General features: G+C 45.9%; 2 protein-coding genes across 8 annotated transcripts in view; one reads left to right on the forward strand and one right to left on the reverse strand.

Moving 5' to 3' along the window:
* Nucleotides 1-10,013, reverse strand: part of CELF1 (CUGBP Elav-like family member 1) — a 93,988-nt gene extending 83,975 nt beyond the window's left edge. For 4 of the 5 annotated variants that reach the window (XM_054025745.1, XM_054025744.1, XM_054025742.1 and 1 more), the window contains exon 1: nt 9,793-10,013. In XM_054025745.1, the coding sequence (XP_053881720.1) occupies nt 9,793-9,938 (146 nt within the window). In that variant the 5' untranslated portion in view covers nt 9,939-10,013. The remainder of the gene's footprint in view (nt 1-9,792) is intronic. The other variant, XM_054025746.1, reaches the window with a different exon arrangement.
* Nucleotides 10,014-10,045: 32 nt separating this feature from the next.
* Nucleotides 10,046-20,835, forward strand: PTPMT1 (protein tyrosine phosphatase mitochondrial 1). 3 transcript variants are annotated; one of them, XM_054025753.1, is made up of 5 exons: nt 10,047-10,348; nt 10,453-10,533; nt 15,785-15,880; nt 16,560-16,751; nt 20,587-20,835. In XM_054025753.1, the coding sequence occupies exons 1-5, from the start codon at nt 10,178-10,180 to the stop codon at nt 20,776-20,778; spliced, it is 732 nt and encodes a 243-aa protein (XP_053881728.1). In that variant the 5' UTR covers nt 10,047-10,177; the 3' UTR covers nt 20,779-20,835. The 3 variants fall into 3 exon arrangements, with proteins under 3 accessions (XP_053881730.1, XP_053881728.1, XP_053881729.1); XM_054025755.1 differs by lacking the exon at nt 16,560-16,751 and having other exon boundaries at nt 10,046-10,348; XM_054025754.1 differs by lacking the exon at nt 15,785-15,880 and having other exon boundaries at nt 10,049-10,348.
* Nucleotides 20,836-21,088: the final 253 nt, after the last annotated feature.

Raw genomic sequence — 21,088 nt, forward strand, 5'->3', positions numbered from 1 at the left:
TCAACAAACATGTGGACAAGGGGGATCCAGTGGACATAGTGTACTTAGATTTCCAGAAAGTCCTTGACAAGGTCCCTCACCAAAGGCTCTTACGTAAATTAAGTTGTCATGGGAGAAAAGGGAAGGTCCTTTCATGGACTGAGAACTGGTTAAAAGACAGGGAACAAAGGGTAGGAATTAATGGAAAATTCTCAGAATGGAGAGGGGTAACTAGTGGTGTTCCCCAAGGGTCAGTCCTAGGACCAATCCTATTCAAATTATTCAAAAATGATCTGGAGAAAGGGGTAAAAAGTGAGGTGGCAAAGTTTGCAGATGATACTAAACTGTTCAAGATCGTTAAGACCAAAGCAGACTGCGAAGAACTTCAAAAAGATCTCACAAAACTAAGTGATTGGGCAACAAAATGGCAAATGAAATTTAATGTGGATAAATGTAAGGTAATGCATATTGGAAAAAATAACCCCAACTATACATACAATATGATGGGGGCTAATTTAGCTACAACAAATCAGGAAAAAGATCTTGAAGTCATCGTGGATAGTTCTCTGAAGATGTCCACGCAGTGTGCAGAGACGGTCAAAAAAGCAAACAGGATGTTAGGAATCATTAAAAAGGGGATAGAGAATAAGACGGAGAATATATTATTGCCCTTATATAAATCGATGGTACGCCCACATCTTGAACACAGCATACAGATGTGGTCTCCTCATCTCGAAAAAGACATACTGGCACTAGAAAAGGTTCAGAGAAGGGCAACTAAAATGATTAGGGGTTTGGAGAGGGTCCCATATGAGGAGAGATTAAAGAGGCTAGGACTCTTCAGCTTGGAAAAGAGGAGACTAAGGGGGGATATGACAGAGGTATATAAAATCATGAGTGATGTGGAGAAAGTAGATAAGTAAATAACTTTTCCTTATTCCCATAAAACAAGAACTAGGGGTCACCAAATAAAATTAATAGGCAGCAGGTTTAAAACAAACAAAAGGAAGTTCTTCACACAGCGTACAGTCAACTTGTGGAACTCCTTACCTGAGGAGGTTGTGAAGGCTAGGACTATAACAGCGTTTAAAAGAGAACTGGATAAATTCATGGAGGTTAAGTCCATTAATGGCTTTAGCCAGGATGGGGTCCCTAGCCTCTGTTTGTCAGAGGGTGGAGATGTATGGCAGGAGAGAGATCACTTGATCATTACCTGTTAAGTTCACTCCCTCTGGGGTACCTGGCATTGGCCACTGTCGGTAGACAGGATACTGGGCTAGATGGATCTTTGGTCTGATCCAGTATGGCCATTCTTATGTTCTTAAATTGACCCTGCTGGGTCGAATTTGGGGTAGCGTGGATGCAATTCGACGGTATTGGCCTCCGGGAGCTATCCCAGAGTGCTCCATTGTGACGGCTCTGGACAGCACTCTCAACTCAGATGCACTGGCCAGGTAGACAGGAAAAGCCCCACGAACTTTTGAATTTCATTTCCTGTTTGGCCAGCGTAGTGAGCTGATCAACACAGGTGACCATGAAGTCCCAGAATTGCAAAAGAGCCCCAGCATAGACCGAACGGGAGGTACTGCATCTGATCGCTGTATGAGGAGATGAATCCATGCTATCCGAACTCCGTTCCAAAAGACGAAATGCCGGAATATTTGAAAAAATCTCCAAGGGCATGAAGGACAGAGGTTATAACAGGGACCCGCAGCAATGCCGCATGAAGCTTATCAAAGAACCAGAGTGGCAAACGGCCGCTCCAGGTCAGAGCCCCAGACATGCTGCTTCTATGATGAGCTGCATGCCATTCTAGGGGGTGCCCCTACAACTACCCCACCCCTGTGCTTCCCTCCTCCTCCCCCCCCCCGGGCTACCTTGGCAGTTATCCCCCCATTTGTGTGACGAATTAATAAAGAATGCATGAATTTGAAACAACAATGACTTTATTGCCTCTGCAAGTGGAGATCAAAGGGGGGAGGGGAGGGTGGTTGGCTTACAGGGAAGTAGAGTGAACCAAGGGGGCGGGTTTTCATCAAGAAGAAACAAACAGAACTGTCACACCGTAGTCTGGCCAGTCATGAAACTGGTTTTCAAAGCTTCTCTGATGCACAGTGCACCCTGCTGTGCTCTTCTAACCGCCCTGGTATCTGGCTGTGCGTAATCAGCGGCCAGGCGATTTGCCTCAACCTCCCAACCCGCCATAAACGTCTCCCCCTTACTCTCACAGATATTGTGGAGCACACAGCAAGCAGTAATAACAATGGGAATACTGGTTTTGCTGAGGTCTAACCAAGTCAGTAAACTGCGCCAGCGAGCTTTTAAACATCCAAAGGCACATTCTACCACTATTATTATGCACTTGCTCAGCCTATAGTTGAACTGCTCCTTACTACTGTCTAAGCTTCATGAGCCATGGGAGCAAGGGGCAGGGTGGGGTAGGTGCGACCGCGCGGTGCTGCCAACAGAGAGCAGCCTGAGGCAGAAGCCTCCAGCTGACATGATATTCCAGGCAGGACTGAATCTCCATTAGATGAAACTTAAAGAAGAGAATGACCTGGAGTCATTCCCATTTTTGTCCAGGCGCCCCCCGACCAACCTCAGAGGCCGTCCAGGAGCACCCACGTCTGCCCAGGCGCCACCTACCAACCTAACCGAGGTCAGTCAGGAGCACCCACGGTGCGACAGCGGCGGCTAGCAGTTGTACTGTACCGTCTGCGGTCCGCAAGGCAAGGCAAGGGGATGCTGCTGTGTAGCACTGCAGTACCGCGTCTGCCAGCAGCACCCAGGAGACATACGGTGACAGTGAGCTGAGCGGGCTCCATGCTTGCCATGGTATGTCATCTGCACAGGGAGCCCATCTGCTTTCACGGAGGGAGGGAGGCAGGCCTGACCACATGTACCCAGGACCACCAGCAACAATGTTTTTGCCCCAACAGACATCGGGAGCTCAAACCAGAATTCCAATGGGCGGCAGAGACTGCGGGAACTGTGGGATAGCTACCACAGTGCAACGCTCCGAAAGTCAACGCTAGCCTCGGTACTGTGGACGCACACCGCCGACTTAATGCACTTAGTGGGGACACACACAATCGACTGTATCAAATCGATTTCTAAAAAATCGACTTCTATTAAATCAACCTAATTTCGTAGTGTAGACATACCCTAAGTGGTTTCCTTCCCAATTCACAGCTCCCACTCCCCTCCATGATCGGGACTGTCCTCAGAATGTCTTGTTCAGCTTTGTTTCTGGGTGAATCCCTTACCAACAGGTCAATGGCCAGTGGACAGAGATGAACCCCTTTTCTGCCTGAGGGCAACTGCAAAGATAATAAACATCTTTGTAAATAGCCAGGGGTAGTGATGAGCCAAAGGGCAACAATCTGCATTGGAAATGACGAGGTCGAAAGGCAAAATGAAGAAATCTGCTATGAGACTGATGAATGGGGATGTGGAGGTCTGCATCTTATAAGTCAACTGACAGAAAATCTTCTCTGTAGTCAGGGGGACTTTGGCATTTCCATTTTGAATTTGCACTTCCTCAGGAACTTTTTGAGATTCTTCAGGTTTATTTCCCTGTTGCTGCTTCATTTCTTCTTGACCAAGAATAAATCCAAATACAAACCTTGCTCCCTTTTTGGGGCCGGGACTGGTTCTATTATTCCAAAGTGCAGGAGATGAAGAACAGCTGATTACTTTTGCCCACGTTTTTGAGGGTTCTTGAAAGAAGGGAAATGGATAAAGCTGGAAGAAAGGGAACTAAGCAGATCCAGTATATACCCTCTTTCTGAGGCCTCTAGAAACCACTTATCGGTGGTGTTTCGAGGCCAACAATCTGCAACTGGCAAAGATAATCATCTACACACTAGTCCATCCCAGCTTGTTACAGCAGCAGTCATATATTAAAAACTGGAGAACCGGATGGTCTTGTGGATATCACCTCCGAATAACTGTCTTTGGTTCTAGACCACTCTCTTCTAGAGTGGCTGGGATTGTCTCGTCTCCTAAGCCTGATGTTCTGGAAAGAGTGCTTGTGTCTGGAATAGACTCCTGTGAAGAGTGGCAAGGAGCCTCAGAAACTAAGGAAAAAAATGGGTTGGGACAGGAGTCTGAAAAGGGGAGAGGGATGGGACTAGAAAGAAACAAAGAAATTGCCACCAGACTAGTGGTCAATGCCACTTGCTTCAGAAAAAGATGCAAGAAACCCTGTAGTATACACTTTCGGAAGAGTCTGACTATAGAGAAGCTTCTGACTAACCATTGTCAGAGGCTAGCTTATGCCCTAAAGCCTGAAGGTTTACATCCTGTTATTTTATTTCCTACTGAATGTAACTGTGGATGTTCTCATTATCCATATAAGCATCTAATTCTTTTTGGAATCCTGCTAAACTTTTGACTTTTATAGTATCTTGTTGCAGTGACTTCCACAACTAAATTAGTGTAAAAAATATTTCCTTGAGACCCATTAATCTTCTGCCATGGTGAAAACTGAGTGAGTCATTCCTACTTTTTAGTTCCACAGCCAGCTTCTAATCCATTACTGTACTTTGTCTCTCACCCCATGACTATTTAGCTTTTTTAACAGCCTTTTCCAAGGGACTTTGTCAAAGTCATTTTGAAAATCCAAACCATTCTCCTTTATTCACAATATCAACATGTCTAAAAAGTCTAACAGACTAGAGCAAGGGTAGGCAACCTATGGCACACGTGCCAAAAGCGGCATGCGAGCTGATTTTCAGTGACACTCACACTGCCCACGTCCTGGACACCGGTCCGGGGGCTCTGCATTTTAATTTAATTTTAAATGAAGTTTCCAAACATTTTAAAAACCTTATTTACTTTACAATAATAGTTTAGTTATATATTACAGACTTATAGAAAGAGACCTTTTAAAAACATTAAAATGTATTACTGGCAGGCGAAACCTTAAATTAGAGCGACTAAATGAAGACTTGGTACATCACTTCTGAAAGGTTGCTGACCCCCTGGACTAGAGTATGACTTTCCTTTGAAGAAGGTGTGCTAGTTAGGCCACATATCATATTTATATATATGTTTTCATTCTATTTTTAAATAGAATTCCTATCAATTTAGCTATTATCAAAATAAGTTTTATTATTTTGTAATTCTTTGGATCACCCCTAGCAACTTTTCTAAAGATGTGTTGCCTTCTAGCTCTCTGGTATAACAGCTAATTTTAATGAGAAATGGCAGATTTTTCTTGGCAGTTCATTAAGTTTTTTCAGAACTCTTGAATGTATATCCTCTAATCCTAGTGACTTGCTGCTATTCATCAATTTGTTCCAGCACTTTTTCTTTTGATATCTCAATCACTGTCAGTATCTCATTTTTATAACCTGAAAAGTGCAGGTCCAGGGTAACTATTTAGCTAGTCTTCCTCTCCATACATTAGCACAACCAGAGTGCACTGCGCCATGTACTGCTGTTCTTGCCATTCTGTGTCTATGTCCTCCAGCTATGAGATATCTGCCCAGGTTTTCCCAGAATACATGGAAAACCATAGTAAGGCAAAGTGGAAGATATGGATGCCCAAATAACTATGATGGCAGAAAAGCTGCTGTATGAACACAAACTGAAGGGTGTTACTTGTAACTAGCTAAGGTTACCATACCTCTCACTGGTTAAATCATAGTTAAAAACTTTAGGGTATGCACAGCTTTGCGTGGCTTGTAACTGTTAAGTGTGGACTGTGAAAAAGGCTAGTTTTAGTGTCAACTGGGTGTTGAAGTTCACATCTTACTGAAGTGAACAAAATAGGAAGGAGCAAGTCCCCCTACCTTACTGTTTCTGGTACTGGCTGGAAAAAGTTTTCTGTAAAGCTGATTTACCAGAATAGGCATTGTTAAAGACAAAAACATTGCTAAAGACAAGTTAAGGCTCTGTAGAAAAGTGGGAGGGGAGAGAAGCAATAATGATGGATTCACTCTAAAAATGCAAGAATCCATGATTATTTCATGCCTAAGAGATTGCCCCTTCCCCTTAAATCCAGTCTGGTACTGGCAAGTTGAAAATGACCACAATCAGCAGCATCTATGGCAAAAAAAAAAATAGAGAGGTAAAGGAAAACTTCATCACAATATAAGAGATATTCCAATCATTACATCTATTAGAAAGAAGAAAGTTGGTAAACAAGCGTGTCTTAAAGGTAATTTAAAAAATTAATAATTAACTAAGAAGCGACCATAGTGACAATCTATAGCTTACAATGAATACGTAGGAAAGAAATGGCCTGTAAGTTACTGAAAGGCAAGTTCTACACTTTTACATCGCTGCAGACAAAGCACTTTAAAAGTAATCAATTTTAAAACATATCTGAGCTTTCAACAGCTTTTATTATTTTAAATTGGATAACTTGAAAGTGATTTACTAGTATTAAATTTAACAAAAATAGTCAGATGTTTCTTCCAACAATAGTTACAGTTCCTGCTTTCTCAGGAATTCAAATACAAGTAACGCCATGATCCTCCAGACACTTATGCATGTAAATAATTCCAGCTGGTTTAATGGGATTACTCAGATGTATAAATTTAAGTATATAATTAATGCTTGGTCTACATGTAAAAGTGATATCAACATAACTATGTCAATCAGGGTGTGAAAACCCCCTCCGGATCCCTGACCATCATAGACATGCTGACAAACTCATTCCCACTCTTCCCCTCTCCAGACCCCCCAGACACAAACACACACTGTAAAAGAGGGCTTCTGTCACGGTAGCTAATGCTGTCCAGAGAGGTCGTACAGAAAAACTTCTATTGATGTAGGCCACGTCTACATGAGGGGGCTAGGTCAGCATAAGCTCTGTAACGTAGATATAACCTAAGTGTTTGCAGGATCGGGGCTCCAGTCCTACTCTCCAATACAATATTAGAATCTTGGTGCCAAGAAATAAAATGGCATCTATAACAGAGATCATTGTGGAAGAATGCAGCTACATTATAAAATGTCATACCATTTTTCAGCACTGGTACTAGCAACAGTTTTAAGTACTCCTGTAGACTGAGCTCAAGTGTTTTTTGCACTATGTCTTGAAGCCCCTTATCTAGTAAATACTTAACTATCTAGAGTCTAGTGGCTAGATCCTGCAACTGGATCCATCTAGGCACAACCCATGCGCCTAAGTGGGTAGATCCCCTTTGACTTCAATGGGGTTCTGTGTTGGCAGACCTGCACCTGGGCAGATTCAGATGTGGGATATAATCCTAAACCCCACACAACAGGAGCTTGCCTACCACAGGCAGCCAGGTGAGTAGCAGCTTCAAATATCTGACACACTGGGGTACAGGGCTCCCATAACATCCAACACAGCCAGTGCTGAAATAGCACCACTACTGGCTGCTCAAGATTTAGGTCCTGAAACAGCTCTGGAAAGGACAACAGAAAGTTCTTAACAGATTCCTAAAATGTTAGAAATAGTTAGGAAAGGGATAGATAAGAAGACAGAATATATCATTATGCCACTATATAAGTCCATGGTATCCCCCACATCTTGAATACTGTGTGCTGTTCTGGTCACCCATCTCAAAAAAGATGTATTGGAACTGGAAACTGCAGACAAGGGCAACAAAAATGATTAGCGAGACATAACAGTTTCCATATGAGGAGAGATTGAAAAGACTGGGATTGTTCAGCTTAGAAAACAGACAGCTGAGGGGGGATATGGTAGAGATTTGTAAAATCATGGATGCTATGGAGAAAATGAATAGGGAATTGTTATTTATCCCTTTATCCCTAACACAAAGGTGGGGTCACCTGACGAAATTAATAGATAGCAAGTTTAAAACTAACCTAAGGAAGTACTTCACACAGCGCACAGTCAACCTGTTGAACCCATTGTCAGAAGATGATGTGAAAGCCAAAAATATAATTGGTTCGGGAAAGAATTAGATAAATTCATGGAGGATAGGTCCATCAATGGCTATTAGCCAAGACTGTTCAGGGACACAACCCCGTGCCCCGGGTGTCCCTAACTTCTGACTGACAGAAGCAAGCCTAGACATCAGGGGATGGATCTCTTGATAATTGCCCTATTCTGTTCATTCCCCTGACTCATCTGGCACTGGCCACTGCCGGAAGACAGGATACTGGGCTAGCGAGACCACTTGTCTGACCCAGTGTGGCCCCCCTCTTACGTTCTCATGTAAATATTTGATGTTCTTGCACTAAAAATCTCTCTCTCTCCACAGCTGCCTCCAGCATCACTGAGAACAAGCACACCTGAGGATTTAGGATGTTCACACAGTGTAATAAACTCCATTTGTTAAACTGAGCTATAAAAAAGTGTTACTTAAAGGCACCTGTAATAAATTTGGCAATTACTGTAGTCACTGGTTCTAATCTAGTAAAACTCTCAAGCCCAAGAAAAAAAGATGAGCTCTACAACATGATCAGGTTATCAAGTACAAATCCAGCAGACCAAAGTAGAAACACATTAGAGTCAGAGGCCCCTCATACATAACTTTCTGCTTTCTCTTTTCTACATCAAGGGAGTTCCACCTCAAACACATCTTGATCGCAGTGGGACAGTACAGCACAAGGAGAGCATTTGAAAAGTTTCCCTTACACTTACCAGCATGAGGACCAAGCCTACAATTTTACATGTGAAAAACACCAGCACTACCATTCCCTAAATTTAGAGAAATGAAAGTTAACATATTTTATTGTAGCATTGTCTTTCAACTTCCAATTCAATAAACTTTTTTTTTCCTAAATAGCTTACTCTTTCACCAAGGCTTTTGTTACACCTTGTTTTCTCTTCTCATCATCATCCTATATTTTCTTTCCTATTATCTATTTCCTCTTCCACCAAGTCTTTATATCTTTCTTTCCCTGCACTGTTCTCTGTCTTTCCCCTTGTATTGCCTTTCTCACATATTTACCGCAAAGAGGTCTCAGTTATGTACTTTACTTCCCCTTTCTCATTCTCTTACTCCCTTCCCATTTACCCACCTAAATGAAAGCCTATCTGAACATCTCACCGAGCTTCCCACCACTGTAACACTTCAGCAACCCAAGAAACTAACAGAGTTGAGTGAGCCAGCAAAGATATATGAAAAATGGATTGGAGCCGAGTATCTGTTGGACACCAGCTGGAGACCGCAGAGAAGTTAAAGGGCGTGAGCCCCAAAACTATATCAGGACAGCGATTCTGTTTCCTTTCAGCATTTTCAAGGGAATGTTTTCATGAGATGTAGTCAGAGCACGAACGCTACAGGGAATTGTCTCGCCTCGTAGCCAGAAACATCGCAATTCATGCAAAGTGCCCCCTTCCCCATGGACGGCGCCATTAAGCGGTTCTGGAGCGGCTACGGCCCCTGCCCCAATCAGCGCAGTTAGCCCCGGGCAGGGCACACGGCGCGGCACAGCCGGCTCGCACACCCCATTGGCGCTTCTAGGGAGCTCGGCCCTAGCCCGCTCCACAAATGCGGATTATCGGGGGACCTGGGAGCCTCCGAGACAATATCAGCCGCTCACCCAGGCCCAGCGGCTCCTGGGTCGCCACAGGGCACATCTCCTGGCACTGAGACTCCGGAACAGCAGGCAAGCGGGGGACGGCTCCGAACTCCCCGGGGACCGACTCTCGCCAAGAGCCCTTTCAGGGGAGCGAGCGAGTCCCCACCCGCCCCACGGGCAGAGACAGAGCGGGGGAAGCACCAGGCCGGGGACCAGCCGAGCAGGTGGCTCCCTATGGGGAGGGGACCAGAGAGGCCCGGGCCCGTGATGGCCCCTAGCCAGGAACTCAAGGGAGGGGGAGGCCGGTCCCGTTAACCGGGATGGGCGGGTCTCACTTACCGTTGGCTCCGCACTGTCCCTGCCCGGCCCGGGCACCTCCTGGCGGCCGCCGCCCTCACCTGCCCCGGGGATCCGCCCGCGCCCCTCTCCGCTCCCTCCGCCTCAGGCCGGCTTCGCAAGATGGCGGCGCTTCCGGGAGAGACCATGGAGGGCCCGGGGGCAGTGAGACAGGGGAAGGCGCAAGCTCCAAGGCCCCTCCCGCGTAGTGAGTCCGTCCGGCTCCCACCGACTCCCCTTCGCCCGCGCGGTGAGCCCGTCCGCCCCCCAGCTCCCACTCCCAGTGAGCCCGTCCGCGCGCCCTCGCCGCCCACCCGCCTAGTGAACTCGCCCGCCTCCTTTCACCCCTCACCGCCGAGCAAACCAGCCGCCCCCTGCGGCTGCGAGGATGGGGGTGGCGGTCGCGCTGGGCTCCGGGGCCGCCCGGCTCTTCTTCTACCCGTCGCTGCTCTACACCCTGGTGCGGGAGCGGCTGCCCGGCTCCCAGCGGCCCTGGTTTCACCGCATCGACCGGGCCGTGCTGCTGGGGGCGCTGCCGCTGCGGGCACGGAGCCGCAGGGTAACGGAGCACAGGGCGGGGGGCGGCGGTCCGGGCGGGGGGCGGCGCGGGCTCTCACCCGCCTGCCCGCACCCAGCCGGCTCTGACTCTGTCTTCCCCCGCAGCTGGTGGAAGAGGAGAACGTGCGCGGGGTGCTCACCCTGAACGAGGAGTATGAGACCCGCTTCCTCTGCTGCTCCGCCCAGGTGAGCCGGAGACTGGGCCTGCCCCGCACGTGCGGGGCCTCCGCTCCTCGGGGTCGCAGGGCGGTGTGAGCGGTTGGGTGGGGAGCGTCCCCGTCCCAGTCCCCGGCAAGGCTGCGGTGTGGCTGTCACGAGCCCCTGCACTTCTCCGCCCTGCCAGCGGGGTGGGTAATTCTTCTCTCTCCGCGGGCAGAGTGGCCTGGACCATTGACAGGCTCCAGACTTTGAGCCCAGGAAGAGCCGTTACTCCCCTGAAGGGAGACGCTCCCTGTTCTCATCCCCCTAATGCTTCCAAACCTCTACTCGGCGTGCAAAGTTTGAGCGCTTTAACACGATTTCTGCTTGAACAGAGCTAAATGCTGTATACTAAAATGTTTGCGGGGGGAAGTTTGGTTTGTGGAAAGGGAGTATTCAGCCCAGCCCTTCATTTAACACAAGAATAATAAATTCATTTAGTGCTGGAAAGAGCCACGTCTAGTATAAATCCACTGAGGAGGCGGATAGAGGTTAGAGAGGTGTTTGGTCTCATGGCCTGTTTACTTTTGTGTCTCTTGTGAGAATGTGTAGAAGCCGGCCAGTTAGCAGCTACTGTAGCGGTGACATCTGTCCAACAGAAACTGTACTCATCTGGCCATCATTTATTATGGGTGTGCAGTCAATGTGCTTGGAGCTGTACAACACACAGTCCTTGCAGCCTATTAGAGAAGACAGTTCGATCTTTCATATTAGCTGGTGAGATGAAGATCAAATTTCAAACCATTATGGACAATTCTAACTATTGAGTTCTGTACTTCTCTGGTGAGTGGACTTTGATGGACTTTGTTCACTAGTGACCTGGGCCAGATTTGAAACTATCTGTGAAAGGCTGTTTATGCCTTTGCCAATCCCTAGAGGTATCCAAACCTGCCGCATTACTGAAGCTCCAGAGAACCGCTGAAGCACGGTTACAACCAAGTATTTCTGACAATAGCAAGCAACATTAGTTTCATAACATCAGATGCTGAAAGCGACTAACAGTTGAAGTTAGAAGCCCTGGAGTAACATCATGCATGATTGGCGAATATGGAATAAGCAGGGTAGTTCCTGCTGTAGAAATAGAAATGTATGAGTTAAGGGCTGTCTGATCTGCTTTCTTGTCGGAAAGCAGCCAGTGTCAGATGCCTCTGAGGAAGGAATAACACTACCCCTCAGCATGTATTTTTGCCATACTGTACCACAAGGGAAATCTTTTTCTGCCCTGTCTGGTTGGGACTAGTTCCCACCTTAAATAATGAGGGAGTTGAAAGTCCTGTAACATCCTTTGTAGTGTCTCTGGAGACAATGTATTTAATACTTAAGTGGAATGTACAAAGCTGTTTCCTACTGTGATCTCTTGCTGCAATAAATTCCAGAATACATAGCACCATAGCTCTACCCTTTTAGAGTGAATTAAGACTTGATTTCTTCACCCAGAAACTGACAGTCAACATTCAGTTTAACAACATAATAAAAAAAAATGGTAGTGAGGAGGAAGAGAGCAGCAACATTGGAGGAGACAGAAGTTGAGGAGTATTCTACATTTCATTAAAATTTCTTCACGGATTGTAGTATTGTTGCCCTAACTTCAGAGGGCACCTCTTGTTCCCAGATGGAGAGCCCAATTGGCTTTCTCTGTACCACTTAATGTATTAACCTCTCCTCTTACCCAGTACGTCCATTCTTATGTTCTAGATAAGACCAATGGTCCATTTAGCCTAGTATCCTGTCTCTGACTGTGGCCAGTGCGAGATGCTTCAGAGGGAATGGACAGAACAGGGCAATTTCGAGTGATACTCTCATCCAGTCCCATCTTCTGGCAGTTGGAGGCTGAGGGACTCCTGGAGCCTGGTAGCTATTGATGGACCTATCCTTTATGAACTTATTTAAATCTTTTTTGCACTCAGTTATACTCTTGGCCTTCATAATATCCCATAACAACGAGTTTCACAGGCTGACTGTGTATTTTGCGAAGTACTTCTTTGTTTGTTGTAAACCTGCTGCCTATTCATTTCATCTGGTGACCACTAGTTCTTGTGTTATTTGAAGTGCTAAATAACACTTTCCTATTTGCTTTCTTCATAGTGTTCAGGATTTTATAGACCTCTATCATATCCTCCCTCTGTCATCTCTTTTCTAAACTGAACAGTTCTAGTCTGTTTAATCTCTCCTCATATGGAAGCTGTTCTATACTCCTAATCATTTATGATGCCCTTCTCTGCACAGTTTCCAATTCTAATTTATCTTTTTTTGAGATGAGGTGACCAGAACTGCATGAAGTACTCAAGATGTGGGCTTACAATGCATTTATAGAGGGGCATTGTGATATTTTCAATCTTATTTTCTATCCTTTTCCTAATGTAGTTTAACATTGTTAGCTTTTTTTAACTGGTGCTGAATATTGAGCAGATGTTTTCAGAGAACTATCCACAATGACTCCAAGATCTTTCTTGAGTGGTAACAGCTAATTTAGACCGCATCATTTTGTGTGTATAGTTGGGATTATTTTTTCCAATGTGCATTGTTTGGCATTTATCATTGAATTTCATTTGCCATTTTATCATCCAGTCACCCAGTTTAATTAAACCCTTTTGTAGCTCTTCACGGTCATCTTTGGACTTAACTAGCTTGAGTAATTTTGCATCGTCTTCAGATTTTGCTACCTCACTGTTCACCCTCTCTTCCAGCTCATTTATGCATATCTTGAACAGCACAAGTCCTGGTACAAATTCTTAAGGGAACCTGCTACTTACCTCTGTCCACTGTGAAAACTCATAATTTGTTCCTATTCTTTGATGCCTATCTTAAACGGTTACTGATCCATGAAAGGACCTACCGTCTTAGCCCATGATTCCTTACTTTGCTCAAGAGCCGTTGGTGAGGGATTTTGTCAAAGGCTTTCTGAAAGTCTAAAGTACACAATATCAACTGGATCACCTTTGTCCACGTGCTTGAAGACTCCCTCAAGAATTCTAATACATTGGTGAGGCATGATTTCTCTTTCCCCGACGTACCAGGTGTCAGATAATTTTGTTCTTGATTATAGTTTCAACCAATTCGTAAGTGTACTGAAGTTATGCTTATCGGTCTGTAATTGCCAGGATTGCCTTTAGAGCCCTTTTTAAAAATAGGCATTATATTAACTACCCTCCAGTCATCTGGAACAGAGGATGATTTAAGCAATAGGTTATATACCATAGTTAGTAATTCTGCAATTTCATATTTGAATTCCTTCAGAACTCTTGGGTGAATACTATCTGGTCCCGGTGACTCATTACTGTTTAATTTATCAATTTGTTCCAAATTGTCTATTGACTCCTCAATCTGGGACATTTCCTCACACCTGAGCCATTCTTTTTAGGTGACAAATCTGAGGATCTCACCATATCCTCTGCAATGAAGACTGATGCAAAGAATTCATGTATCTTCTCTGCAACAACCTTGTTTTCACTTAGTGCTCCTTCAACATCTCAATCGTCCAGAGGCTCCACTGACTATTTGGCAGGCTTCCTGTTTCTGATAGACTTTTAAAAAAAAATGCTGTTAGTTTTTGTGTCCTTAGCTAGTTGCTTTTCTAATTCTTGCTTGGCCTGCCTTATTACGTTTTTACACTTGACTTGGCAGAGTTTATGCTCCTTTCTATTTTCCCCTGTAGGATCTGACTTTCAATTTTTAAAGGATGCCTTTTTGCCTCTAACTGCTTATTTTACTGTGCTGTTTAGCCATCATGGCACTTTTTTTTGTCCTCTTACCTGCTTGGTTTGGGGGATGGTGGTTGTTGTTGGGGGAGGGGGAGATGCATTTAGTTTGAGCCTCTATTATGGTATTTTTAAAATGTCTCCATGCAGTCTGCAGGCATTTCATTCTTGTGACTGTTCTTTTTAATTTCCATTCAACTAGCTTCCTCATTTTTGTGTAGTTTCCCTTTTTGAAGTTAAATACTGCTGTGGTGGGTTTCTTTGGCATTTTTTCTCCTACGAGGATATTAAACTTAAACATATTCTGGTTGCTATTACTGAGCTGTTCAGCTATATTCACTTCTTGGCCCAGATCCTGTGCTTTGCTTAGGACTAAATCCAAGATGCAGTCATTTAGTGTGTCTAGAAATTTTATCTCTGCATCCCTTCCTGAGGTGACATATACCCAGTCAATATGAGGCTAGTTGAAATCCCCATTATTGCATTTTCTGGCTGAGCATTTCACAATCACCATCACCATCCTGATCAGGTGGTCAATCGTATCTTCCTACTGCTACACCTATTATTCAAGCATGACATTTCTATCCATACAGATTCTGTGGTATAGTTTAATTTATTTAAGATTTTTATTTTGACTATTTCACATATTAGTCCCACTCTCCCACCATCATGACCTACTCTGTGATTCCTATATATTTTGTACCACAGTATTACCACATCCCATTGATTAGAATCATGGGAATGGAAGGGATCTTGAGGGGTCTTCTGGTCCAGTCCCCTGCACTCAAGGCAGGATTAAGTATTATCTAGACCATCCCTGACAGGTGTCACCAAGTTTCCATAATGCTTATTATATCAATATTCTCATTCAATACTGGGCACTCTAGTTCACCTAGCTTAGTATTTAGACTTCTAGCATCTGTATGTAAGCACTTGTACATTTTGTCAATATTCAGTTGCTTGTCTTCATGTGTTACATTTAAATGGGCCTCTTTTACATCTGGCTGTTCCTCAATAGCTCCTACCTGTACTGTACCAACTTCTTTCCTATCCTCCTTGCTAGGATATAGAGTTATCCTCTTTAATAATTTCATCCCTAAGTGATGGTTCTGCTTGAACCATGTGCTCCTCTGCACCTGTCAGCTTTCCCCCCAGCCCTTAGTTTAAAAAACCCTCTACAACCTTTTTTAACTGTATATGCCAGCAGTCTGGTTCCATTTTGGTTTAGGTGGAGCCCATCCTTCCTGTGTAGGCTCCTCCTTTCCCAATAGGTACCCCAGTTCCTAATAAACTTAAAATCCTCCTCCCTGTACCATCATCTTATCCATGCATTGAGACCTCACAGTTCTTCCTGGCCCTGTCCATGGAACTGGAAGGAGGGTCCTAACTATGGGATTGTTTCCCTGTGCTCCAGCTTGATGTTATCCTTCCAAGACTTTCATCCTCCTTAATAACATAGAGGTTGTCAGAGTGGGGATGGAACCATTCTATTGTGTGGTGGAAAGTCTCATTTATGTACCTGTCTTCCTTATCTCCTTCAGTTCAGCCACTCTGGCTTTAAGAGCCTGTGCTGTCTCTCTGAGGACCATGAGCTATTTGCACTGCATGCACACTCATTGCACCTCCCCACAAGGCAGGTAACTGTACATGCAGCACTCAATGCAATAAACTGGATAGCCTCACTCTGCTGATAGACTTCTGCCTTCGTTATTTTTACTCTTGCAGGCTTTTGGGGGGATCGGGGGATGGACAAAGAAGGGAGTAATTGGCTTCAGTTTAAAATGTTTGTTAGGTAAATCTGCCCACTTCCTCGCTAAACTCCCCTGTTTGCCGTTCCTCTGGTTGCTTAGGAGCTGGCTTTTTAAACCCCTGATCTCCCTGAGTTAGCCCATTCCCTTGTCAAGGGATCTTAAAGGGGTTAGGGATCAAAGGGTAGCAGGCTAGAGCCTCCTGAGTAAGCTCTCAGCCTAGCAGGATGCTTGACTCAGCACACAGCCCCCACAACAGACCACACAACAAACTCATTCACTCACACATTCTAAGGGTCACTTAGTCTTTTCTCTTTCACCTGGAAAACTCCCTCACAAAAGTTGTATTCCTAGTGTCTAGTTTACACTCCCTTCTTTACCCTCTGATAACCATGACAAAGATTTTTCTCTCTCTTCCGTCATGTCTGATTTGTTCCTGTCTTGATTTCCCCCCACTAACCTTTACTCCCTTGCACTGCTGCTATACCTCCCTGCTGTCTTGATGGGGCCTACCCTCTCTTCCACCCCAAGCTTGGTGACTGATTCAGTCCTTCTGTGTTCATTACAGGAGTGGGAGGCAATGGGAGTAGAGCAGCTGCGTCTCAGCACAGTGGACCTGACTGGAGTTCCCACATTGGAAAACCTGCAGAGAGGTGTTGAATTTGTACTGAAGCATCGGGAGTGTGGGAACAGTGTCTATGTGCACTGCAAGGCAGGACGCTCCCGCAGTGCCACCATGGTGGCAGCATATTTAATTCAGGTTAGAAGGCTTCTGTACTTAAAGGGGGCACATTTATACCCCAGGCTCCCTGGATAGGCAAACTATTGCTGAGATAAGGGGCCATCTCCTCAACAAGTTGCTTCCATTCAGTAAATTCAGCTGAGTGGATGATAGGGGAAGCTGCTGCTGCATGGGCAACAGGGTACTCCTGGTGGAATTATGCACCAAAAAATTAAAAATTATTTAACAAAAAAATAAAATTTCTGCACACTATTTTAAAATTCTTCCGAATTCTGCATATTTTGTCAAAATAACACAATATAATCACACCAGTTTCAATTATTTTGGTAGTTTATTTCAAAATACCTGTCAGCAAGTATGTCTGTAACAATACAGACAACAAAAAAGATTCAGGAAATGTTTTTTGACAAATAGATTCCTTACTAGGCATATTAATACAGACCTTTGAGTAATAATGCATTTAAACTACAATACAGAACCATATTTCCCACACCCCTCAGAAGCAGAGCAAAGGCTTGGGGGAGTCAGGGATAACAGAGGAGCTGAGGAGAGGGAAGTAAATTGCTGGGAAGGAGCCTGGGTGTGAACTTGGAGGGTTGTTGGTTTTGGGTGGGAAAAGTATGGAACAGGTTTTAGGGTGGGGGTAGGGAGGGATTGTTAGAAAGCTTCCCCTATGCAGACCCTGACTGACCTCTAGCCTCTCCCAGTCAGGCACATCTGCCCCTGTCCCCATGTGTGTCTGTGCCCTCACCCAGCCACTCTGTACCTATGGAGCTCTGCACTCCTCCCCTGTCCCCATGTGTGTCTGTGCTGCCACTCTGTCCCTATGGAGCTCTGCACCCCTCCCCTGTCCCCATGTGTCTGCACCTCCCACCCTCCCCCCACCAGTGGCCCTGTGTCTCCATTCACATTCACAGGGCTAGCTTTAGGCCGATTCAGCTGAATGGGGGGGCAGTCAGTAAGGAGCTGGATGGGGCGGTGGGGGGCAGTCAGGGGACAGGGAAGGGGGGTGGATAGGGCAGGGGTCCGGGGTGGGGGGGGTGTCAAGAACTTTAGGTAGGGTTAGCATGCATCTGGATACATTATGCAATGTATGTAATATAATTTTATTATTTATATTGTTATGGAAAGTAAATAATACATGGAAGAAATGAAAGGTGTTTTTTACTCTCTTTTTTTTGTCATTGCTGTCGGGGCCCCGCGCTTCCTAAAGCCAGCCCTGCCCATTCAGCCCCTGAACTGGTCTGTCCTCCCCACTAGCCCTTAGGAGCCCCTCTCTGACCTACAGGCCCTGTCTCCTAACTTTTCCTGACAAGTGCTTTGAAGGCAGCTCTCTCCTTGGCTGCAGGGAGTTGCAACTTTGTTCTATTGCTACAGTACCCTCTGGTGGGCGAAAGGCGAACTGCAGCAACATTTTGGCAGACTTTTTTTCTGCGTGAAAAATTAGAACTCTGCAGGGGCTCATTAAATATGCATGCACGCAGTAGCGCAGAATTCCCCCGGGAGTAACAAGGAGACTGCTCAGTGTCAGGCATGTTAAGAACTAATTTCAAATGTTATGGTTGTACTGAGTCTAGGCTGCATAGCCACTTGAGGAGAGGGAACGTTAGAGAGCGTGGCTAGATTCCAGGCTCATTGTGGATGAGCTGTTTGCCAGACCCTCCCTCTGCTCGTGTTGAGGGGGCAGGTAAGGCTGATCACCTAAAACTGCTCAATGAACTGGAACATGGGCTTCCTTTGATATTCCACTTCTTATCTCTATGCACATTGACACTAGTATGGGAATGGGTCTCCTAGGGTTCTCAATTTCACCTGCCCTGACACCACTGATAAATCACTACTTGCTGGAAGTAAAGTACTAGTGCATGTCACAATGTGGTTTCCGTCTGAAGTAGTCTAGCTTGCTTGGCACTTTCCTGTCCAGTTATGCCTCTGGCTGCTCAGCTGTCTCCACAGAGATGGGCAATGGAAGCTGAACGGGTGATGTTTCTTGACTTCATGTGCAAGTGGACTGCAATTAAATGTGTGAAGCAGCTGTCACATTTAATTTCCTAGATTATTCTGACAGATTCTGTGGCTACTAGGTAGAGGGCCTAGTCCAGGGGCAGGCAAATGTTTTGGCCTGAGGGCCACATCGGGTTTCTGAAACTGTATGGAGGGCTAGTTAAGGGAGGCTGTGCCTCCCCAAACAGCCAGGTGTGGCCCATCTGACCCAACCTGCTTCTCACCCCCTGACAGGACTTCTGCCACATCCACCCCTCCCTGTCCCACCACCTGCTGCCCTATCCAACCTCCCCTCTCCTTCCTGACTGCCCCTATTCAATCCCCCTGTTTTCTGCCCTCTGACCACCCCACCCCTTAACCACTCCCCTGCCCTCTATCCAAACCCCCTGCCCCCCACCACACTGCCAGGCAGTGCTACAGCTGCACCGCCCAGAGCACCAGGACGGGCAGCCCTGTCACCTGGCTGGAGCTAGCCACGCCACCGTGCAGTACAGAGCACCGGGTCAGGCCACTGCTCTGCAGTTGCGCTGCCTGGCAAGAGCTTGTAGCCCTTGCCGCCCAGAGTATTGCCAGGAGCATCCCACAGGCTAGCCTCGCCTCTCAGGCCAGTAGCTCACATGCCGGGCAGGAGGGTCCTGCAGGCTGTAGTTTGCCTACCTCTGGCCTAGTCCATACTCCTTGCTGTAATAAATCCTGATTGGCACTGCTTCCCTTAGCCCCTCCCATGAGCAATGAAGAGTGACTCATTGTGAGTGAGCAGCTAATCAAATGAAGAAATTGGAGCTTGGGGGGAGGAGGGGGCAAGAAAGGGACCTTGCAGGGCTCAGGCTGATGGGAAGCTTAGTCTAACTAGTAATTGCACAATTTAACTGTTTCTTTAAATGCAAAATAAAATGCACCATCAAGGGTAAGAACAAACTCAAGACAGAATAAAGTTGAAGTTCCCACAAACTGAGGCAGATTCATAACAGCATAAACTGATTAAAAATATCAGTGCAACTCTGGAACCCTTTGGCATTTCTACATTTGTGCAGGAATCCCTTAGTACTGCATTCATTAGTGTTTGCTTGAGCAGTGGAGGGAAGCAAGAGCAGAGTCAGTCTTTCACCTGTATTAGGAAAGCATATCAGGTAAAGTACAGCTGCTGTGTCGGTCCAGGGGCTCTGTTATGATTAGGGCAGGAGAAGCTGTCCACAAAAGCATGCAAATTTGGTGAGACATGGCTAGGCCCTACCAAATGCATGGACTGTGAAATCTGGTCTTTTGTGTGCTTTTACCTTATACTATACAGATTTCATAGGGGAGACAGTGTTTTTCAAACTGGGGGTCCTGACCCAAAAGGGAGTGTGGTGTGTGGGGGGGGCGTTTACAGTAGTGCCACTCTTACTTCTGTGCTGCCTTCAGAGCTGGCCAGCAGCAGTGCAACCCTCCCTAAAATAACCTTCTGACCCCTCCACCCCCCAAACTCCTTTTTGGGTCAGGACTCCTACAATTACAACACTGTGAAATTTCAGATTTAAATAGCTGAAATAATGAAATGTACAATTTTTAAAATCCTATGACTGTGAAATAGACCAAAATGGACCTTTGGTAGGGCCCTAGACATGGAGCCTCAGGTAATCATTTGCACCCCTCTATTTGAGGGAGTGTCCTCTCAGGAGCTCCTAGTGAGAGCTGGATGTCTCACTGAGGTAGGCAGGAGATAATATTCAGTACAAGGAGGGGTAAAGTGAGCCACTTTCCTTGACCACCCAAACTAGGCTCTGGAAGGTAGCTAGCCCCTCCAGAAACCTGTGTTGACCCATCTTTAGAGAGGATGGATTTTCATTCAGGATTTCTGCCTTTCCAGCTGTACCAGTGGAGCCCTCAGGAAGCAATAGAAGCCATTGCCAGGATCCGTCCTCACATCCTTGTTCGCCCCAGGCAGGTCCAGGTCCTGGAAAGATTTCACAGGAATGTGATTGCTGAGGCAGCCGCAGAGTCTCAGCAAGAGCTACCAGAAACCCTCCATCAGCTCCCCACAACAAGCACAAGTTCCTAGTGCACTAATAAGGAATGGACGGCTGCACAACCAATAAAGAACTTTTCAGGCACGCAATAGCAATGGGAAGCTTGGTTTTTTTCTTAACAGCTTCTGGCATCATGTCCTTACACATACAATACGTGACCCTAGGGTTGCCAACTTTCTAACCAAACAAAACTGACCACCCTTGCCCTTCCCCTTTGCCAAGGACCCGCCCTGCTCACTCTCCCCCACCCTCCCTCATTTTCAGCAGGCTGGGGAGGGCCCCTTTTCGACCAGGTGTTCCGGTTGAAAACATCAGTGCCATTATTGCAGGGGATAGAGGGGT

The sequence above is a fragment of the Malaclemys terrapin genome, chromosome 4 (genome assembly GCF_027887155.1).
Source record: "Malaclemys terrapin pileata isolate rMalTer1 chromosome 4, rMalTer1.hap1, whole genome shotgun sequence".
NCBI classification, from domain to species: domain Eukaryota; kingdom Metazoa; phylum Chordata; order Testudines; family Emydidae; genus Malaclemys; species Malaclemys terrapin.